This window comes from Oncorhynchus tshawytscha, linkage group LG25, assembly GCF_018296145.1.
Source record: "Oncorhynchus tshawytscha isolate Ot180627B linkage group LG25, Otsh_v2.0, whole genome shotgun sequence".
Taxonomy (NCBI): Eukaryota; Metazoa; Chordata; class Actinopteri; order Salmoniformes; family Salmonidae; genus Oncorhynchus; species Oncorhynchus tshawytscha.
In genome coordinates, this window is record NC_056453.1 from 4,893,673 (window position 1) to 4,916,634 (window position 22,962).

Sequence of the window (22,962 nt, forward strand, 5' to 3'; positions counted from 1 at the left end):
GTTATTTTATTTATCATTAGACACTTTTGAAAATTATGCAAAATAAATATACACATCTATATATAGACATTTCTTAGAATTATACTTAAATCATTAACACACCAGCTAATTTATGCAAACTGTAATCCGACTGCCTTTCAGGACCCCTGTGAAGTGAACTAATGTTTGTTTGTCTGAGCCAGTGTGGAGAGGTGGGTGGGAGTGCTGCTAGTGACCAGAAGATGGCAGGCTTAGATCACATCCACCTGTCAGTCATGAACATGTTGATATCAGTTATAAACATGCCCTAAGTTTCTCAAATTCTTGGTGTCAAGAGAAGTGTCTACACAGGCGATACAATCTAGATAAAGGAGGAGAGTGACATGTTATCACAATGTACGTGTATAAACAGGGCTTAACATCATAAAATAAAAGAGTATCTGATCATTTTTTACTTCTGTGGCTTGATGTTCCTTGTCTGACCTAATAGAATCAACCATTCAATGCATGCTTTATGATAATTTAACCAAACCGTTGTAATTATGTAACAGTTTGTCATAAAATGAGGTTTAGAGCCAACCATCAGTAATCCATTTGAAAAGCAGCTATTTGTTTTATTGTTCGTTTTATTAAAAACAGTTGGTCAGTTGGTACAAGACATTTACAGCATGAAAATATACATTTAATGTAAAAAATTGTACTGTAGAACCATGAGTAGCATTCACACATACACCAATATGCAGACATGGTACTATAAGGAACCAACAGGACATGTGACATTGCTTTGGTCTATTCACAGTGGCTATGTTTATTTTGAAATAGATTATATCTCTAAGAAATCTATTATATTTCACCATATACGATGTCAGTATTAAGGATATCTACAATGAAGGGTTAACAGCGATAAGGGACATTTAAGTGTCATCCTCTTGTGAATGGGTGTGGGTTTTTTATACAGAAGTTGATGAAAAGATAAGTCCTATCATGGTCAGTCTAATGTAACTTTTTAAAAGACGACGGCCTCTATTAAATCTGTGTCACTGAAGCGGTAGAGGTTGATCCGACATATACAGTGGTTACTGTGAATGCCGTCTCTGCTAACATGGGAACATTGCCCTTAAATTTAAATTCCTCTAACGCGGAACTTCCGCAATGTGGATTGAATAGAGCCCGAAACGTCGCTCACTTAGTGCATGTCTTCTCTCACAGCCTGTACAAAAAGCACCTTCACAAACAGCCAGTGCAGCGTACAAATATTGCCAGAGAAACACAAAGATCCATAGAGATTCATCCATCCATGCTTTTGTACTTCGGTGAAGGGAGATCAAAGGTAAAGTCAATTCTCTTCACAATAATAGAAAGCATATCCGAGTGTGCTTTAGCGAATTTTACCTTGAATTTCCACGGTGTCTCGTTTTCTAGCTAGAGATACTGTATAGATACAGAAATTCAAGACCACCAAGGTCCATATTTAGATACTTAAATGTGTCACATGGAATGAGGAGGCTTTTGGTAACATTGAAGCATTTCCCTTTTTTTGCCATTGAACCTGAAGTATCTGCATTGAACCTGTAGTATCTGAGAACATGCTGAAGAACACTAGTGTTATGAAGCTCTGCCTACCAAGAACACAAGACCACCCACAGTGAATGACGAGGAAGTACAAATTCCTAGGAAGAGAGCCGAGCCCCCCTATGTGTTTACATGATGTTCAGCGAGTAATTCTAGGAATATCTATTTTTAAAAAAATGGATGTATTCCCTCCACGCTGTACGAGACTCAGACTTCAAAATCACTCTCCCGGTTAGTGAACTCTCATTCAACCACATCAACTCACCATGTCTGTGAGTGACAGAAGTGTGTGTGTGCATTCTTTCGTGTATGTATCGACATTAGCCAGCGGGAGTCAACCATACTAATGAGACAGTGAGACGGCGTGGAAAAGCAGGAACATACGGAGAGTAGACCAACTAGACAGACTACTACATACTGTAGAGACCCTGAAGGAACCATAAGGAAGGATCCTGACCTACTAAGTCATTATAGAGGCTATCTGGATTCCTATAGACGCTCCTAGGGGATCAGTTGTATATGGCTGATAGAGAGATGGAGGAGGAGACAGAGAGAAAAAGTGGTGGTGTCAGATCTCAGTAGCGGTGATCTCGTCAAAGTTGATCTCGTTGCCACTGCCTTCATCCTGCTCCTCCAGCTCGTCCCGGGTCTCCAGTTCTAGACTGAGCTTGCGCAGCATGCGCTCCAGCGCCCGGTTCCTCCGGTACATCCCCACGTAGTTCTGCTGCAGCTGCTTCTGATACTGGATCACCTTGTCCTTTTCCTCCTGCCAGACCCTGTGCTCCTCCTCAAAGCTACACGCCTGTTCCTCCCCCCTCTGGCGTTCTGTGACTAACTCCGCCCTCAGACCGTCCATCTGCAGCCGGAGGCTCTGGAGGGCCTCGCTCTCATAGGCCCTGGCCTCGTCGCTCTCATAGGTCAACAAGTGTGGCTCCTCCCCCTCTGGGAAGGCCTGGCACTGCCTGCCTCCACCACCATTGTGGGCGGGGCTCTGGAGGCTTGTCTGATTGGTGGCGGAAGCACGGAGGCGGGCCGTCTCCTCCTCCAGTCGGCCCACCTTCTGGCGGAGGAGCTGGGCCTCACTCTTGCGGCGCTGCAGCTCGTTCTGGCACACCTCCAGTTCCATGGTGCGCATGTGGCCGGCAGTGTTGGCCTCTTGCAGCAGGCCCTGGCTGGTGGTGAGCTCGCCAAGGGAGTCCCGAAGCTGTCCACGCAGAGAGACGATCTCCCCCATGCGCTGAGCCAGCTCCCCCTGGGCATCTTTCATCTGCTGCTTCAGCAGGGAGATCTCCCCAGACTTCTGACACACCTGGATGAAACACAACTAGTGTCATATAGAGGAAACACACCACAAATATGTGGGAATATGACAAGTATTCAGACCCCTTGACTTTTTCCACATTTTGTTACTTTACAGCCTTATTCTAAAATATATTCAATAAAATAAATTCTTCATCAATATACACACAATACCCCATAATGACAAAGTGAAAACAGGTTTTTTAGAATGATTGACTTAAGTATTCAGACCCTTTGCTATGAGACTTGAAATTGAGCTCAGGAGCATCCTGTTTCCATTGATCATCCTTGATGTTTCTACAACTTGATTGGAGTCCACCTGTGGTAAATTCAATTGATTGGTTATAATTTGGTAAGGCACATACCTGTCTATATAAAGTCCCACAGTTGAAAGTGCATGTCAGAGCAAAAACCAAGCCATGAGGTCGAAGGAATTGTCCGTAGAGCTCGGGGACAGGATTGTGTCGAGGCACAGATCTGGGGAAGGGTACCAAAACATTTCTGCTAAATAGAAGGTCCCAAAAAGCAGTGGCCTCCATCATTCTTAAATTGAAGAAGTTTGGAACCGACCAAGACTCTTCCTCGAGCTGGCAAACCGTCCAAACTGAGCAATCGGGGGAGAAGGACCTTAGTCAGGGAGGTGACCAAGAACCCGATGGTCACTCTGACAGAGCTGCAGAGTTCCTCTGTGGAGATGGGAGAACCTTGCAGAAGGACAGCCATCTCTGCACTACTCCACCAATCAGGCCTTTATCGTAGACTGGCCAGACAGAACCACTCCTCAGTAAAAGGCACATGAAAGCCCGCTTTAAATTTGCCAAAAAGGCACCTAAGACTCTCATACCATGAGAAACAAGATTCTCTGGTCTGATGAAACCAAGATTACACTCTTTAGCCTGAATGCCAGGCGTCACGTCTGGAGGAAACCTGGCACCATCCCTACGGTGAAGCATGGTGGTGGCAGCATCATGTTGTGTGGATGTTTTTTTTGGCAGCAGGGACTGGGAGACTAGTCAGGATCAAGGGAAAGATGAACGGAGTAAAGTACAGAGAGATCCTTGACGAAAACCTGCTCCAGAGAGTTCAGGACCTCAGACTGGGGCGAAGGTTCACCTTCCAAAAGGACAACGACTTTAAGCACACAGCCAAGACCATGCAGGAGTGGCTTCGGGACAAGTCTCTGAATGTCCTTTAGTGGCCCAGCTGGAGCCCGGACTTGAATCCGATGGAACATCTCTGGAGAGACCTGAAAATAGCTGTGCAGTGACGCTACCCATCCAACCTGAGAGGAATGGGAGACACTCCCCAAATACAGGTGCCGAGCTTGTAGCGTCACACCCAAGAAGACTCGAGGCTGTAATCGCTGCCAAGGGTGCTTCAACAAAGTACTAGGGTCTGAATACTGAATAAGTAAAGGGTCTGAACACTTATGTAAATGTCATATATATATATATTTTTTTTTTAATACATTTGTAAAAAAGTTCTAAAAACCTGTTTTTGCTTTGTCATTATGGGGTATTGTGTATTGTGTGTAGATTGATGAAGGAAAAAAAAAATTACAAAAACATTTTAGAATAAAGCTGTAACGTAACAAAATGTGGAAAAAGTCAAGGGGTCTGAATCCTTTCCAAATGCACTGTATACTGTGTAAACATTTGAATATATTCCCTCATACTAATGTTTTGTACACTCAGTGTAAGTCTTTCCATGACTTAGGCTGACCAGGTGAATCCAGGAGAAAGCCATGATCCCTTATTGATGTAACTTGTTAAATCCACTTCAAATCAGTATAGATGAAGGGGAGGAGACCTGGTTAAAAGAAGGATCTTTAAGCCTTTGATTGTGTCATTAAGCCTTTGATGTGTGCCATTAAGAGGGTGAATATTTAAGTGCTTTGGAACGGGGTATGGTATAGTAGGTGCCAGGTGTGTCAAGAACTGCAATGCTGCGGTGTTTTTCACACACAACAGTTTCCCACGTGTATCAAGAATGGTTCACCACCCAAAAGACATCCAGCCAACTTGACACAACTGTAGGGAGCATTGGAGTCAACATGGGCCAGCATCCCTGTGGAACACTTTTGACACCTTGTAGAGTCTATGCCCCTACATATTGAGGCTGTTCTGAGGGCAAAAGGGGGTACAGCTCAATAATAGGAAAGTGTTCCTAATGTTTTGTACACTCAGTGTATGAGGAATTATATTAGAGAGAGAGCAGGGAGCTTGGCGTCTTTGTTACAATGTGATTGATGACGGTGGGACACCGTGCCAGGCTCTAGCCTGCCAAACATGCCTGGGGAAGCATATTACTGAGGGTACCATTTATACTACACTATCAGTACCCCATTGTACTGAATCATTTAATTTAAATTGCCTGTCCGACTGTGACAACAATTACTCAAAAGGAGTTACAGTGGCATTCATGGATTGTGTAAAATTCACTGTGTCTTTATTGTCTATACCAGAGTCCCTGAGTAGACACATACTGCTAGCATTGGGGCAGACCCTCAGCCACTTCCCCAACAAGATCTACAGAAGTGCCTAAGACCTAGGAGGTAGGGACTAGAGTATGGGTGGATTTGGAATGGGGCCACAGACCGTGATGGTCCATCTCACCTCCCACTTGGTCTCCTCCAGCCTGGACCCTAACTGAATCTTCTCGTAGGAGGTACAGCGCTCCTCCAGCTTCTCCCTCTCCTGCAGCAGCTGGCCGAAGTCCTCCTGGAGCAGCTTCTTCTCCTGTTGCAGCTGGAAGACCTGCAGCTGGAGCACCTGCTGGGCACGCTGGGCCTTCTGGGACTGGGTCTGCATCCGCGTGGCGCAGCTCTGACGCAACTCCTCCAGCTCCAGCTCACAGCGCTTCTGCTTCTCCTCATAAACCTGGGGAAAGAGGGAAGACGGGGGTTGGGTAGGTGAAGGTGGCATTGTGATTGTCAGGGTTTTAGTGTCCCAATAAGTCATGACATTTGTCATTGTGTGTGTGATGGTACATGGTGTGTGAGAGAGAGAGAGAGCTTGGTGTCCTCATGCTTTTTAGAATATATGACAAGATAATGTGTCCAATGCTCTTTTGTCCATCTACCTCACCACGTACCTGGCATATAGCCACTTCGTTCTCGTCCAGGTTGTCTCGGAGCTGCTGCAGCTCCACGTTTCTCTCCCTCAGCTTATCCTCCAGGTCCCTCACTACCCCCTCGTACCCCCCCTCTACAGGGGCTGGCGAGCGCTCGCTCGACCCGCTGTCCGACAGGGGCTGGCCACGTCCGCTCACCGACCCTGTGCTCTTACTGGACGAGGAGCACCCACTGTCCGAGTTAGAGTGCCCGTGTGCGGTCTTCGTGGTCTCCAGGTGGGCACTGCCAGGCGGGTAGTCTGCGGGCACCAGGCTGCAGGGGATGCTGCCATAGGGAGGCAGGCTCGTCAGGGAATTCCGTCCCGAGTCAGACATGGAGCAGGTCTGGCTGCCCCCGCCCGTGTGGCGCCCGCCACTGTAAGAGTTGCGATTCTCCGAGCAGGGTGGCAAGGTGTCCATCTGGCTACCAGGTGACAACAGGTTGAGGTTGTTCTGGCAGTCTGATAGACTGGCCCTGTCGTGGCGAGGGGAAAGGAACTGCATGGAGTTGTGACTCTTGGGGACGACGGGTTTGAAGGCAGTGGGCCGGATCACTGTTTTCTCCATGTTCTGAGAGGTGAGAGGGAAAGACCAAATGGTTTGTTGGGTAAGAGGTTGTAACTAATGTATATTCAGTGAATGTTTCATTCATTTCTTCTAATCGTGTTATTGTGAGAGTGGATTGATCTACTTCAAAGAGACTGAATGACCGTTCCATATAGCCTGGGCCACACTCACCTTCTCCAGCTTCCCTGACACGGGGACCAGTTTGGGAGGGGGTTCTTCCATGTTCCCGATGAGGCTCCCAAGCTGCCGATCCTTGGCCTCCCCTCTGTCAATCCCGGTCCCATGGCTTCCATGAACCACAGTATTGTCATTCCAGTCTCCCACATAGTCCTGGTTCAGATACGAGTAATTCCCATTGGTCCCACTGTCCTTACTGGAGCCAATCACCATCAAAGGCTTCCTGTTGCCAGGCGGAGTGAGGCTACTGAGCAGCGGATCCTGAGATGTGTCAAAGGAGGCCAGGCAGGAAGTGGCGCCCAACGTGGTTCTGTGGAGCCTGGTGGTGCCCGGCTCGGGGACAACATCAACGGGCCGGTAGTGACGCACCAGGTGGGCCGGGCCGGGGCGCTGGGCGATAAGGCTGCTGACGGAGCCCATAGCCTCCTGGGAGTTGGAGGTGGAGGGGAGGTTGGGGGTGTGTGGTGGGCAGAGGGGCGGGGGCGGGGTTTCCGCTGAGGCCGGGGGTGTGGTGGCACTCAGCAGGGATGGACAGAGCCTGAACCAGGGCCATGATGGCTGCTGCTCAGTGGGACACCCACACGATCTGGGGGACAGAGGGAGAAACGGGTACACATTGTCAAATTAATGGGAACTTTCAAAGTAGCAAAGTGATAACAAATCTTTACAGCAGGAATATGTATCAGAGGGAGCATGTTTGGACTATCGAACCATCCAGGGTCTTGTTCAGAATGCTGAGCTCTCCTTAACATTGTTCTATTGACACATGACTCCATGATTCCCTAAATAAATGTTCACAGACATGCTTTGTTGTGGTGTAAAATATTCAACATTACAGAAAATAATGTTTGAACTTTGTGACCCTAGTAAAACCATAAAAACTGCATGGATACAAAGAAAATATGTTCTCCTCCTACAGTTAAATTAACATATGGTAGACATACAGTAGATTAAAAATAGACAGACAGACAGAGCAGCACAAACATTGGCTTCAGGCCTCATATCGGAAATGGTCTCTGACATGATGCTCATGACGGGAAGCAACTGTCCGTCTCCCTACATCCCTTCACCCTCCTTTCAAAACAACGACGTGCAAACTAGGGGGAGAGAATTAACATCGTAGGGCACTCAATTGGTAATGAAATCTCTCATTAAAAAGTCAAAAGCTACTGTTCACGAACCGGTTAGTAAACAACTATTACTGATTTGATTTATTAGGATCCCAATTAGCCTGCTCCAGTGAGGTGGCAACCGACTCCTACCAACCAGTGATCTCATCTAAATCAGATGATCTCCTCATCCAAACAGTGATACAACACAGTACACACACTGTGACATCATCAGTCCCAAGGCACAGCGTTTGCCGGGGAAAGAAAGACAATAGTAGACAGGACATAGGCGCGTGAGGATGAGGTCACGCTCTGTGTTTGCTGGCACCCAGCTGCACATGTTAAACACATCATCACTATTGTACGAGTCATCCAGCACGGATGTCCCAGGGACAGGTGGGTCCTGTGGGAGACAGCTGAGTGTCAGAGCTCTACGAAGTCAGGATGTAAACTCCGATACGGTGGTAAGAATCCTGGGGTGATTTCAGTGCAAATGTGTCAACATGTTGAAGGAGTTTTAGTTTAGATTCTTCAGGGAGTGACTTCTGAGGCACCCCGCAGCACCCCAACTTCGTGCGCCTATGTGGTTCGGTACAAATACGTGTACCATTACACCCCTAATAGACATGCATCTGCGCACACACGTTAAGATCAGGAAAATGATTAATGGGACTGTGGCATGTCTATCAACCAGCCAGCTCCTTATTTAAAAACAGCCAGCCAGTTTGGCACCAGACGGCCACTGCTGGCTCTGCCCACGCACTGTGCCACCCTGCCAAGACAAAAAAAGCCTACAACTGAGGTTAACTGTGATTACTACATTCTAATTAGCACAGAGGGGAGAGGTTGTAAATGTGATCTCTACTTAATGTATTGGATCATAATGGATTGACTCAGAAGGTTGGCCCAGTTGTATGACAAACAGACATACTGTAGGCCTACATACAGAGTAAAGTACAACGCATTCTGTAGATGTATGAAAATCTGTACGTGCAGTGTCATAAAAACACACATTCACTCTCTTACAAATTTGTGCTCGCAGAAGTACACTAAACCTTGAACACACTATTTTGGGAGGATAAGCAGGTTGACTGCTTATGCCTTGTCCATGCATTCCACCAATAGTAGTTTGGGGCCTGGTTGTCTTCTTCTGAAGCTGTAATCCCTGAACTATGGGTGAGACTGTCCAGACTAGACAGTAGTGAATTAGTGTTCATCAGCGCATTCCTAGGAAACACACCAGATTCAAAGAATCAACTCGTCTCCTATACAGCTTTGATAGCCCCCAAACCGCATGTCCTGTTTTTGTTTCACACGGGCGGGGCGGACTCGTATTTGGCAGGACCCTTTCCTTAAGCACCTCAAAGACTCTGAAGGCGACCAGATAGACAGATCACACTGACTCACATAGGCCTAGTTTAACCAATGACATCAAGTCAGCGCTGCTTCATCATGGAGGACATCGGCCCCAAAATAGAGCCATGTTTCTCATTCAACTCAGCTGACTGCAGCGTCGTAGACGTTCTCTGAGCAGATTGTTTGTGTCTGTCTGGGAAAAGCCCTGGAGGTATTTGTTCAGGCAGACAGACACTCCCTCAGCAATAGGAATCTGCAGCCACGTCAGCTATAACGACTCGTTTCTCAGTTCAATAACACTGGTAGGTGGAAGGGCTCCAGACCAGTCCACCTTGATTCAACAACCACTGCGTGTCATCGCTCACATGACACGGCTATAGGGGGCACTCCGTAAAGGGCAATGAAGCAATGGCAGCTTACCCATTATTAGACATAATTTTAACTAATCAAAATGGACATGTCTTTAGCAGATGAGGGGGGTTATAGACTACTGGACTGAGGGGGCTATAGACTACTGGACTGAGGGGGCTATAGACTACTGGACTGAGGGGGCTATAGACTACTGGACAGAGAGATGCAGGAGGCTATAGACTACTGGACTAAGAGATGCAGGGGTTATAGACTACTGGACAGAGATGCAGGGGGTTATAGACTACTGCAGGGGGTTATAGACTACTGGACTGAGAGATGCAGGGGGCTATAGACTACTGGACTGAGAGATGCAGGGGTTATAGACTACTGGACTGAGAGATGCAGGGGCTATAGACTACTGGACTGAGAGATGCAGGGGCTATAGACTACTGGACTAAGAGATGCAGGGGGTTATAGACTACTGGGGAGATGCAGGGGGTTATAGACTACTGGACTGAGAGATGCAGGGGCTATAGACTACAGAGATGACTGGACTGAGAGATGCAGGGGGCTATAGACTACTGGACTAAGAGATGCAGGGGTTATAGACTACTGGACTGAGAGATGCAGGGGGTTATAGACTACTGGACTGAGAGATGCAGGGGTTATAGACTACTGGACTGAGAGATGCAGGGGGCTATAGACTACGGGACTGAGAGATGCAGGGGGTTATAGACTACGGGACAGAGAGATGCAGGGGGCTATAGACTACGGGACTGATAGATGCAGGGGGTTATATACTACTGGACTGATAGATGCAGGCTGCAACCCAGCAGAGCAGCACATTCATTTAGCTTATTCACTTCACGTAAATCAAGTGTTTGAATGACAAATCTGCTGTGAAATCTGCTGTATAGGCATGGTCCACACTAATCAGAGGGGCAGACCAAACATGAAAGCTTTGCATTTATGGGTGTTACACACAGAAATGCATGGACACAAACATATAGGTGCAGCAGACCCTGCTTGGCTAGTATGCAACGTCACACAAACATGCTTTGATACAAACCAAGAGGACGCAGTAAATCCCTATTTGTGAGTCAGTTGGACATACACACAGCCAGAGGGGTTTTGGTGTAAAAATAGTGCACAGGAGGGGATGTGTCAGGGGCAGTAAAAAAAGTCTGCTGTTTTACTGGCTGGTTTGGATTCAGGCACGGAGAGCAGCGCCTCTGATTTAGAACAAGAGAGGAGAGGGAGAGAAAGAAGAGAGAAAATGAGAGAAAGTGAGATAATGAAGAGCAAGAGCTTATGCATGAGCAGCTGGGAACAAACAGTCTGGAAATCCCCTCCTCCACTTTCCATCTCCCTCCTAATCTAATCCACTCTCCCTCGCTCTTTCCCTCTCGATTCAGTGTCCAAAATTTAAAGTAGACGGAGGAAAAAATGTGACATTCCTACTTTGGTCCAACAGACAACCTACCTTTCCAAGACAATTGACCCGTTTTTCACAGCCCCAGTCAGTGTGCCAAATCCCACATTGTTAGGTTGTCATCATGATACTGACTGTCATCATGCTTCTATGGATAATGAGGTCTGTCCTACACTCATACTGAATGCCATTCTCTCCATTTGTGGCCTAACAAATTAAAGGGAGGATGGCCAAGGATGAGACCAGTGAGGAAGAGAGGCCTCTTCTCCCATGTATGCGCCCGCAACACACACACACACACACACACACACACACACACATTCCTGGAGAACTTTTCTCTGCCTGTCACGGTCTTTGTTTTTGTTTTCAGTGAGCAGAGAGAGCGCTCTCCCACGCTATAGTCATCTATAGCACTGGTTCTCAATCCTGGTCCTGGGGACCCAAAGGGTGCATTTCTGTTTTTGCCAAAGTACTACACAGCTGATTCAAATTATCAACTCATCAAAAGGCTTTGATGATTTGAATCAGGTGTGTAGTGCTCGGGCAAAAACAGAAATGTGCACCCTTTGGGGTCCCCAGGACCAGGAACCACTGATCTTTAGTAGAGATAGGACATTGCCTTGGCTACTATCCCATTTTAGATGACTCTGGTCATTGGATTGATCACTTCCATCCCATTATTTGTTATAATTTAGCAGATTCGCTTATCCCAACTGACTCAACATAAGTGCACTAAACTAATTGTAGGTGTGACTAAACAAAAATCTAATAGATAAAAAGCACTCCACTCTAGGAGAGATTAATTACGCCACCTGGCATCAAGGGTAACAGTTAACCCTCAGGCTCACACTGTCTACAAATGTTCTACGTCTACAGTTTCTGGTGGAAACCATCTCGCCTGTTTCTATTTTCCATCAAACTTCCTTTTCCCCAGTGCCCTATTCAAAGCCCCAAAAGTTCCCCAGCACAGAGTTACTACTCACGTACCCCAAGCTGACCCCCGCATAGCTGCCTCTGCACTGGGCCTCCTCTCGTCCACTTCAAAGTCGTTCAGCTCCCAGAAGAGTTATATCCACTCAATTTGTTCCAATCCTCCCGTAGCTCTGTGTCGGTCTCTCTACTCTCTTCTCCTGAGGGAAACTTCTCTCCGAGTCCAAACGCGGCTCATTGCTCAGGCCAAATGCCACCAATGTGAATGGACTTTCCGGTCCCTCCTTCTCTACCCCTCCTTCTCCCTCGCTCTCACACAAACTCCCCCACGCCACCTCTCTTTTTCTCTCTCCCTGGCTGGCGCTCACTCTCTCTCCACTTTTCTCTCCTGTGCGGCTTTGACCAAATAGGCTCCACACAGCATAGTGTGCCTCTCTGCCTTTGTCAGGCAGTAAAAATAGGAAAAGAGAGAGCGAGAGAGAGAGAGTGGCCAGTCGTATGGGAATTCTGCCATACTCCAGTCTAAAGAGGGAAAGAAAGAAACTGGGCCAGCATGCTGATATAGGGTCATTTTTATGGCTCCCTTGATGTTGCTGCAGACATACTTTCCTAACTAATCAGATAACTGGCAGTATCTGTGTGTGCCCATGCATGCATGTGTAAAAGATATATGGTCTGTTCACCTCAAAAGACAAATATCTGTCTAGTGCTAAGGGGGAGGGGAACATGCCACAACCAAGCAACAGGACCCTATACAGTTCATAGCAGGGTCCCACTTCAGATCAGTCGCTGAGTGTGTTCCAGTCGCCAAATGAAACCGACAGACAGTGAAATTCTAGAGTCCAAACACCCTCTGACACCCAGACAGTCCCGGTTTCCAGCCTGCTTGTTTCCAGAGGAGTTATACTATACTCCAAACAGACATGCCACCCAGCCTCAGCACTGTCCTGCAAATCCTCCATCTGGCCACAATCAATGAAAAAAACGGTGTTTCAACCAGTTTTAAGCCGTGTGACAGAGTAGACTAAAGTAGGGTAGTTACTAGAGAAGTAGGCTACAGCACACACAATTTCTAAGGGCCTACAAGTGGGCCACACTGCCCAGTGTTCTGCTTGTGTCCTTCATACAGCAAGGGGTTGTAAAGGTAGACCTCTCCACTCACCTTGAGGGACACCAAAGTGAGGGTGAGATAGGGGTGTGTAGCAAGGTGACCACTGGTGTAGCCAGTGCCTTATTGCAAACAGGATGCATGTTTTGGAATATTTGTATTCTGTACAGGCTTCCTTTTTACTCTACCATTTAGGTTAGTATTGTGGAGTATCTACAATGTTGTTGATCCATCCTCAGTTCTCATATCACAACCATTAAACTCTGTTTTAAAGTCACCATTGGCCTCATGGTGAAATCCCTGGGCGGTTTCCTTCCTCTCCAGCAACTGAGTTAGGAAGGATGCCTGTATCTTTGTAGTGACTGGTTGTATTGATACACCATCCAGCATGTAATTAATAACTTCACCATGATCAAAGGGATATTCAAATGTCTTCTTTTAAATGTGAACTTATTGAGGCTTGCCATAACATAGGGGGTGAATACTTATTGACTCAAGACATTTCAGCTTTTCCTTTTGAATGAATCTGTAAAAAATTCTAAAAACATAATTCCCCTTGGACATGGGGTATTGTGTGCAGGCCAGTTACAAAATCTCAATTAAATATTCAGGCTGTAACACAACAAAATGTGGAAAAATTCAAGGGGTGTGAATACTTTCTGAAGCCACTGTATAAACACGTAATTTATTATCTCTAGCAGGAAAAATAGCAACATTTTCTCTTAGCCTCATGGCTCGGATTTTGCTGGGTGGGTCACAAAACTGCGCTACGCCACTGAACATGACCCCGGTGATTGGTCCAATCCGGTACTATAAAAGAGCTCTAAAGTTGTCTGCAGGAGAGTGGACAGCGAGAACGAACCACCGAACCACCGAACCCCCCCAAGTGTCCAGACTGGGTAATAATCAATCATGAGCCCAGTCGCCCACCCATCCAAGGCCACCATCAGACAGAGAAAGTGCCTATAGCAGCAAATCATCCCAGATTCCACTGCTGCCACCATTAACACAGCAGCCTCTTTATGGGCCAGTGGGGAGGAGGGAGTGGCGGACAACCTAACATGACTCAGCAGTGACCCTTCAAAGGGCTGATTTAGAGGTTTTACAGAGGTGAAAGCAATATGGTGGATGGCTACCAGGTAATTATTTTCACCAGTTAATTTTTTTCCCCCTTTGGATGAAGGAAAGTAAATCACGGAGAGGATGCCACTTCACGCTATTGAGAAACACCCCAGGATATAGCATAGCTAAGGAGGCATGGAGAGATCCAACCGGTTAAACAAACACTTCCAGCATGACTTCCTTCACAGTTCAAATCCCCTAGTCTGTACATGGGACATTATGGTATTACCTAGGACAAACCAAAACATTTAGTCATCCCCAAATCCCTTGCTGATCTATATTTAAAGTTGATGCTGGTAGTGCTCATCCATCAATGAGAGACCTGCCATCTCAGTGTACCTGTCTTGCTGTTCCCCTATTATATTTTCATAAAAATGGCTCATGTCTGTGGTGAACAGAAAGCTAGGCCATCCATCAGTGTGTGGTCTGCTTTCGCTTCACGGGGACATCACTCCCTGCGGGAGCTGGAGCTAAAACTGCCTAACAAAACCCTCTCCCAAAAATCCCTCTCTATGGCACCAATTACTTTGAAATGAAAACTAGTGAACGTTAACATGGCATGATTCAGTTGTGATTCCAAGGCTAGTCCCATCAAAATACAATAATCACAAATGCTTCAACAAATAAACCCACCCAGATGTTTACCGCTTGGCACTTCCATTATTTGGTTTCCACTGAAAAAGACATTGGCTTTAACTGGAGTTGCCTTAGTGGATATGAAAATAAGTCAGTAAATTGCTATTCCTAGTAAGAGCTCTAATAGTACAGGGGCCCCTCAGAGGTATGTCCTCGGTCCTCTGCTGTACTCCCTGTTCACCCACAACTGCATGGCTTCGCACAAGACCAACTCCATCAAGTTTGCTGACGACACCACGGTTGTAGGCCTGAACCAACATCGACAAGTCAGCCTGTAGGGAGGAAGGAGGTAAGTGAACTGGCAATGTTGTGCCAGGACAACAACTTCAGCAAAACAAAAGGAGTTGATTTTTGACTTCAGGAAGCAGAAGAGGGAACAGGCCCCGATCTACATCAACGGGACTGCAGTAGAGAGTCCGCAGTTTTAAGTTCCTCTGCGTCCACATCACTGAGGACTTGTCATGGACTAACAACACCACCACCACTTTTGTCAATAGGGCGCAAATGAGTCTCTACTTCCTAAGGCGGATGAAGAAATTCGGAATTCCACCCCAGGTCCTCTCCAAATACTACCGCTGCACCATTGAGAGCATCCTGTCCGGTTGCATCCCAGCCTGGTATGGGAATTTCTATGTTCGGGAATTGCTACATCCGGCCCAGTACATCACTGGGGCCGTGTTCCCACTCTCCAGGACATCTACTTGAAACAGTGACTGAGGAAGTCCCGCAACATCATCAAGGACCCCACACAACCCAGCCACGAGCTGTTCTCTCACTTAGGTCTGATAGAAACTGTCTCGGAGCCTGTTGGTATCTACAAGCTATCAGACTGCTGAAAACTGGAAATGGACTGGCCACCTGCAATTACTCTCTGGACCTTAGCACACATCCACACACCACAATTGCTCCTACCAGCCTCTTATTTACTATTACTAATAATGTACTATTTAAACAATCCTCCCCTTTCTCTGATCTATGTGTAAATATTGTACTATAAATTGTGCCTTTCTGGATTATACTTACGCTAAAAATGTTATTCTATTCTATGGAGCCATTTACTTTATGTTCATATTCTTATCTTGTATTATTTCTTATTGTATTGTCGAGAAGGAACCTACAAGAAAGCATTTCGATAACTACTAAAATAAATAAAATATTTTCTATTTCTTTAAAAACTTAAAACACCATATTAAGTAACAGAAACATTGATAAATGCAAAAACCATATCTGAGACTTGGAGCATACAAAATCATTGTACAATTAAATCTAAATGGTTTTCAAATTTAATTTGATACATATCAGGGTTAATTCAATCTATGACCATAATATTGGGTCATATGACATTCATTAGACCTAAATCAAATCAAATGTTGTGTCACATGTGCCGAATACAACAGGTGTAGAACTAACCAATAATTATTTTTAAAGTAAGAAAATATTTGTTAAAAAAAAAAAAACGATTAAATTAAATACAGAAAAAAAGAAAACACAATAACAACATATACAGGGGGTACAGGTACCAAGTCAATGAGCGGTGGTACATGTTAGTCCAGGTAATTCAGGCAATATGTACATGTAGGTAGGGGTAAAGTGACAATGCATAGATAAAACAGTAAGTAACAGCAGCTTAAAAAAAGAGGGTCAATACAAATTGTCCAGGTAGCCATTTGATTAACTGTTTAGCAGTTAAACAGTAGCAGGGACTGAGCATGCACCATTGAGGGGCCCCTGTGATGAGGATCAGCATGGCAAATGTGTTATTGCCTACCCTTAACCACCTGGGGGCAGCCCATCAGGAAGTCCAGGATCCAGTTGCAGAGGGAGGTGTTTAGTCCCAGTGTCCTTAGCTTAGTGATGATCTTTGAGGGCACTATGGTGTTGAAAGCTGAGCTGTAGTCAATGAACAGCATTCTCACATAGCTGTTCCTTTTGTCCAGGTGGGAAAGGGCAGTGTGAAGTGCAATGGAGTTTGAGTCATCTGTGGATCTATTGGGCGGTATGCGAATTGTAGTGGGTCTAGGGTTTCTGGGATCATGCTGTGAGCCATGACCAGCCTTTCAAAGCACTTCATGGCTACAGACGTGAGTGCTATGGGGTGGTAGTAATTTACGCAGGTTACCTTGGCGTTCTTGGGTAATGATTCTATGATTCATTACAGCTAAATAATGTAATATATTAAATTAATCATTTAGTTCCAAAATAACAAAAAAACACTTTAAAGTTAATTTCCTAAGCTTGTATATTGCAATAGTCTACACAACATAGAAATCCAAATTACACAGCATAGTACTTTTCCCAGAGTACATTTCAACTCCTTGGGTGCAATGCTCCACCCAGGGCTGCGGCCATGGCAGCGTTTGTCAAATTAACGTCAGCAGGTTAGGAAAATGAACATAGCAGGTTAGGAGAATTAGGTTAAGGTTAGGAATTGTAACTAAAATACAAAGAAATTCTACTTTTGACGTTAATTTGACAGAAGCTGGATCCCTTCTAGCCATGACCCAGGGCTGCTGGCTGGCTAGTGGTGACTGCTAGTGAAGTAGTTTAAATATATTGCGGTCACAGATTAATTACTTTTGGGTTGTAATCATACTATAATGCTCATGTCATTGTCCCTAAATAGGAATTTGAATTTAGTTGGTAGTAGAATAACGTTGCAATGCAAAAAGTCACGTGTAAAAAAAAAATGTTTCGCAACTAAACCTCTTACACTGCACTGCTATATAACACATCTAACATAGTTGTTTTGGTAAGCAAAATATTACCATAGTTTGCTTCTGGTGGCAGTTTTGTCAACCAGCTGCGGACGTGGTATATTATGTTTTCGCTGGAAAAATGCTGTCAGTATTTTCGCTCTCCTCTCGCTTGCTTGTCAGAAATGGCTTGAGCTGTGTCAGCTGCATTCGCAAGCAGCCTGGCTAGCTTACTACTGCTCCCTTAAGAAGATAAAGACAAATTACTCGACAAGACTCGAACCTCTCAATCCACATATGACATGAGACACAATTGACAGAAGTACCGAAAGTAACAGAAATTCTAGTACCGAACAGTTTCTTGTACTAGCTTCGGTATACAAGTACAGAAGTTTCGGTATACAGTGCAACTCTGTAGAGTATTCACTTGGAAGACACCTTACTTACTCGCACTCTGGATTACAGTATGGTGTGCCAAAGAGATTAGGGGTTACTCCTCCATTTTAAGAGGTACAGCACTTAGTGTGGTTAAGTGGGGACACCATTCAGCCTCAGCCATGACCTGCAAATCCTCCATCTGACCTCAATCAATGAAAACGTTTTGTTTTAATCAGTTGTATGCTCCGACAGTGTAGACTAAAGGTGGAGTAGCTAGAGGAGTAGGCTAGTGTGGTTAAGTGATTTAAATGGTTACTTCGCACGCACGGCTGGAATTAGGAGAACAACAACCACACGTAGAGGACAAAACGGATTGACTACACACTGACTTGGTAGCACTTTACTGAAAGCCCACCGGGCATAATGCATTCTACAACATATAGTATAACAACATCCTTATAATGTCTTAGTGTGGTTCACGTAGAGCCGCAATAGCCCAAGCGCTGCAGTGACTTCTAGAAGACTATCTGAGAGCACCCTTAAAACAGAGCATAAAGACAAAAGCAGATGTGAGCTCTAAAGTAACACTCTGACAGAGAATAAATCTCGGTAGTAATTTGAGAATGTTTCCACAGAGTGTAACTTCAAGGTACAGGACAAAATAAAAAGGTATGTGAAAGACAGAAAGCCATCTCTTTCTAGGAGAACCAACTGAGCGAAGCACATATAAAATCAGAGGCACATTGGGTTCTCCAGCTCGCTCACCTCTCAATGGCACCTTGTATTCAGCTTCTGGAGGCCTGAGAGAAGTAGGTGGAACAGGTCGGCCGTGCATCCCATGGACTCACTGCCGCTGCTGGGGCTCTACTCCCTCTCTGCTCATGGACTACAGAAACAAACAGAAAGAAAAATGAAATGAGCAGAACTAGGGCTGTGGTAGTCATGAAATTGTGTCAACCTGGGGATTGTCAAGCAAATAACTGCTGGTCTCACGGTAATTGACCGTTAACTAACATAAACACATTTAGCATCTCCTGGCTTCCACGCATTACCTACAAGCCACTGATGCAGACCTTTGTGAACATCTACATTTACACTACAGCGCAGGCTGTGTACACACTACACCAGTCACTCATTCACGATTTGACAAGCACTTGATAATGCCTTGAATTTCCTAGTGGAAAATACATCATTCACAAGTGAGAGGCCAATATTGTCACCCATCAGACGATTCTTGATTTAATCTAGTCTTTGCATATACTAAATAATACGTGTGTGACATTTGTTTTGAATTGGAATGGACCATTATCATGTGAATGTCTCGAAACAGGGGCAGTGGAAAACAATACGTGTCTATGCACTTAAATAGTGAATGGAGGACGCTAATTCCCGTGGTTCATTTTCATACCAACCTGTTATAAAGAGAAGCAATGTGCTTAATATTAGGAAGGTTGAGAGATAAATATAGTAGGCCTAGCCGATAGAAAGCGGAGGGGATCTTCCTATTTTTAATAGGCCATCCCTGTTTTCTCATGCAATTGCATAGCCTATAGAAATGTTCTGCAACATGAGCTCATGGGTTCTTATGAAGAGTTTGATTAGATTTTTGATAACATTTGCATTGATGTCAGAGTGATTAGAGGGACAATAGAGTGCTGAGTACCAGGCAGTTAGCAAGTTTGGTAGGCTACTAATGACCTAATTACTGTAACTAAATGGTCAGGTGGAATTTGACTGCCATAATGACTCTTGACTGCCAGTGTGGCGGTAATATGGTCACAGTAGCAGTCCTAAGCACAACCCATGAACACAGGACCTTAGCTAAAACTACTACAGTACCAACACTGAGCCGGAAAACCTGAAGGGTCATGAGTGTAGTAATGAGTGTGTCGAAATACTACTCTTGTTTTGTAAGGAGGAAGTGACCTTTCCAAGGAAAATCTGAGTCATCATGTCAATGATGGTGGAACGCAGAGTGGAATTCCATGCAAACATAAGAGAACACTTAACGAACTGTGAATTTCCCTCATTTACGACAGCGCTGAGTGAATACTTCACCTCTCCACTATGTTCATTAGTCCTCTCTAAAGCACCTCTGTCCCCTCTTTTGTCTTCCTCTGAGAGCCAGAGTACGGGTGAAACTCAAGACTCAAGTCCGGCATAAAGAGCTTCCAAGGGGAAATAAAGCCCTCTGGTAGCCATGGCAGCCTGGTTGTGAAGCGGATCAGACTACCAGCAGATCACAGGAATTCATCCTAGCAGGCTCTTGGACTGGGCTGCTGTTCTAATTCTCTGATAATACATCCTTCCTTCCTCCATTTCTTTAAGTGGTAAATTGTGATAGCAAACAAAAAGAACATCTTAATGCATTTATTATTAAAGCCTGTCAGCATCATCTTGCAGATGTCCCCCAGGACAGGTAGGCTGTACAGTCTTATTCAAAGTTGACTTAATATCTATCAATGTGCGCACTTTCATTAAAAAAAAAGGTAAACGGTAGGCTTGGGCAGTATACCGGGGTATTTGGAAATAGTCACAGGATAGTTTTTCAGTACTGTCAAAAACCATTTCTAAACTTGAATATTTGTAGCTACTTTTGTATTTTTTAAAAACTGCATTTTTATCCAGTGAGTGCATATATGTTTCATACTAAATACCTGCAGTCAATATGTGCAATGCGTTAGGAGATAAAGAAGATTGCGTTCTTCATTTCACCTGTCACAACTTTTCATTTTGAAGCTTACCGGTAAGTCCCAGTCATGTGGTGTTTGTTTACAAGCAACCAATGAAGAGAGACCAGAGCCTTGTGAGTCACTCACTGCTGTGCAGCCAGGTGATCTAGTTACAGTATGGAATTCATAACTAAATGTTTGCCAGCTAGATATCCTATAACTATTAAGTTAACTGTCTAAAATGTGTTAAATGCTCTTGTCACGTTCTGACACTAGTTCCTTTATTTTGTCTTAGTAAGGTCAGGCCGTGAGTTGGGGTGGGCAGTCTGTTCGTTTTTCTAGGTTGTGTTTATGTGTTTGGCCTGGTATGGTTCTCAGAGGCAGGTGTCGTTCGTTGTCTCTGATTGAGAATCATACTTTCCCACCTGTGTTTTGTGGGTGAATATTTTCCGTTTCAGTGTTTGCACCAGTCGGGACTGTTTCGGTTTTCATTTTGATTCTCTTGTTCTTTTTGTATTTTGTATTCATTCTCATTAAGACATTATGGATACGTAACACGCTGCGCATTGGTCCGATCTCTCCTACTCCTCCTCAGAAGAGGAAATCCATTACAGCTCTGCAGTTGTGCATTTTGTTTTCTAATTTAGTAGCTACTTATCTCAAATCAAGTTTTGTTTGGTAACAGCAGAGAATCCCCTCCTGGATCAAGAGCCTTGCTGTCTAATATTTGTTTTGTGCTTGAAGCAAAACAATGTTGGTTACTTGTTTAACTTTATGAGCTGGGATGTTTGTCCTGAAAATAGTTTGTCAGAGACTGTATAAAATATTCGCAATGCGCTCGTTAGCATTCTCTACGAGATTTTACATGTACTTGTTAGCATTGCTAACCTTCGGATTACAGCGGCTGTGTGGTTAGAAAATAGCGCCCCCCTGGGTTCAGTGCCAGTATTACCAAATATCCCAATATGGCACAGAGTTGCTATGAAGGTATTGTATGGCATTCTGTATACCGCCCATGCCTAGTAAAACGGTCTGAGACATTGGCATGATTTCTCAATTTCAATAGCATTAATTAAAATTGATTTTACAATATAATTTCAAGTACATGTGATGGTGAATGCGTACTAGAAATATTTACACCAAGTGTGATGTCAAACAATCAATACTGAAATTTCACTATGAATCATGTTACTAGTATGCAAATCAGACAGATTTCAGCATAGAATTAAATATCAAGGTAAGATTCATGCAAGTAATAAATAATCAAACCGTGCAGATATCAATTGCAAGTCAACACAAATCATTTTTTCCTGCCAAACTAGGATTTACCCTTCATCCTCCTTCTCTTCCAATGTGAAAGTTATTTTATTTTCTTGCCTAGCCCATTCTCCTTCCCCTCAGTTGTGCTGCTAGAAGTTGTAAATAAAAAGAAAAATACACCAACAAACTATAGTAGCTATATGTTACAAAGCTTACTGAGATGTTTCACTGCATGACGGATGTGCCTATAGGCCCTGTCATTAAAACAGAATGACATTTAGACATACACTAAACACACAGTGACAGAGAACAATGAATAGGAAGGATTCTACACTGGGCTGACTGGTTGATCTAGCTAACATTAGTCAGCTAGCTACATGGTTGGCACTAGATTAGCCAGTTTATCACTAACTAGCTATTTACAGTGCAGTTGGAATGTATTCAGACCTCTTGACTTTTTGTTATGTTTTTAAAGCACAATACCCCATAATGACGAATATTTTTTTTTAAATATGTAAATGTACTAAGTATTTCTACCCTTCACCTTTGGCAGCGATTACAGCCTCAATTCTTCTTTGGAATGACGCTACAAGCTTGACACACCTGTATCTGTGGAGTTTCTCCCATTCTTCTCTGCAGATCCTCTCAAGCTCTGTCAGGTTGGATGGGGAGCGTCGCTGCACAGCTATTTTCAGGTCTCTCCAGAGATGTTCGATTGGGTTTAAGTCCGGGCTCTGGCTGGGCCACTCAAGGACATTCAGAGATTTGTCCCAAAGCCACTCCTGCGTTGTCTTTGCCCTGTTGGAAGGTGAACCTTCGCCCCAGTCTGAGGTCCTGAGCGCTCTGGAGCAGATCTTCATCAAGGATCTCTCCGTACTTTGCTCTGTTCATCTTTCCCTCGATCCTGACTAGTCTCCCAGTCCCGGACCTGGAAAAATATTCCCACAGTATGATGCTGCCACCATCATGCTTCACCGTCGTGATGTCCTCCCGACATGACATTTGGCATTCAGGACAAATCTTGATTTCATCACATCAGAGAATCTTGTTTCTCATAGTCAGAGTCCTTTAGGTGCCTTTTGGCAAATTCCAAGCAGGCTGTCATGTGCTTTTTATTGAGGAGTGGTTTCCATCTGGTCACTCTACCACAAAGGCCTGATTGGTGGAGTGCTACAGAGATGGTTGTCCTTCGGGAAGGTGCTCCCATCTC

General features: G+C 44.7%; 1 protein-coding gene across 2 annotated transcripts in view; it reads right to left on the reverse strand.

Annotated features, from left to right (window-relative positions):
* Positions 1-568: 568 nt before the first annotated feature.
* The window catches only part of LOC112224087 (leucine zipper putative tumor suppressor 2 homolog), a 44,570-nt gene continuing 22,176 nt past the window's right edge, over positions 569-22,962 (reverse strand). The window contains exons 2-6 of one of the 2 annotated variants that reach the window (XM_024387385.2): positions 18,586-18,706; positions 6,700-7,291; positions 5,944-6,531; positions 5,466-5,729; positions 569-2,860 (exon numbers count right to left, since the gene is read on the reverse strand). In XM_024387385.2, coding sequence (XP_024243153.2) covers positions 2,120-2,860; positions 5,466-5,729; positions 5,944-6,531; positions 6,700-7,125 — 2,019 coding nt within the window. In that variant the 5' untranslated portion in view covers positions 7,126-7,291; positions 18,586-18,706 and the 3' untranslated portion in view covers positions 569-2,119. Of the gene's footprint in view, positions 2,861-5,465; positions 5,730-5,943; positions 6,532-6,699; positions 7,292-11,940; positions 12,249-18,585; positions 18,707-22,962 lie in introns of those variants that run through there. The other variant, XM_024387386.2, reaches the window with a different exon arrangement.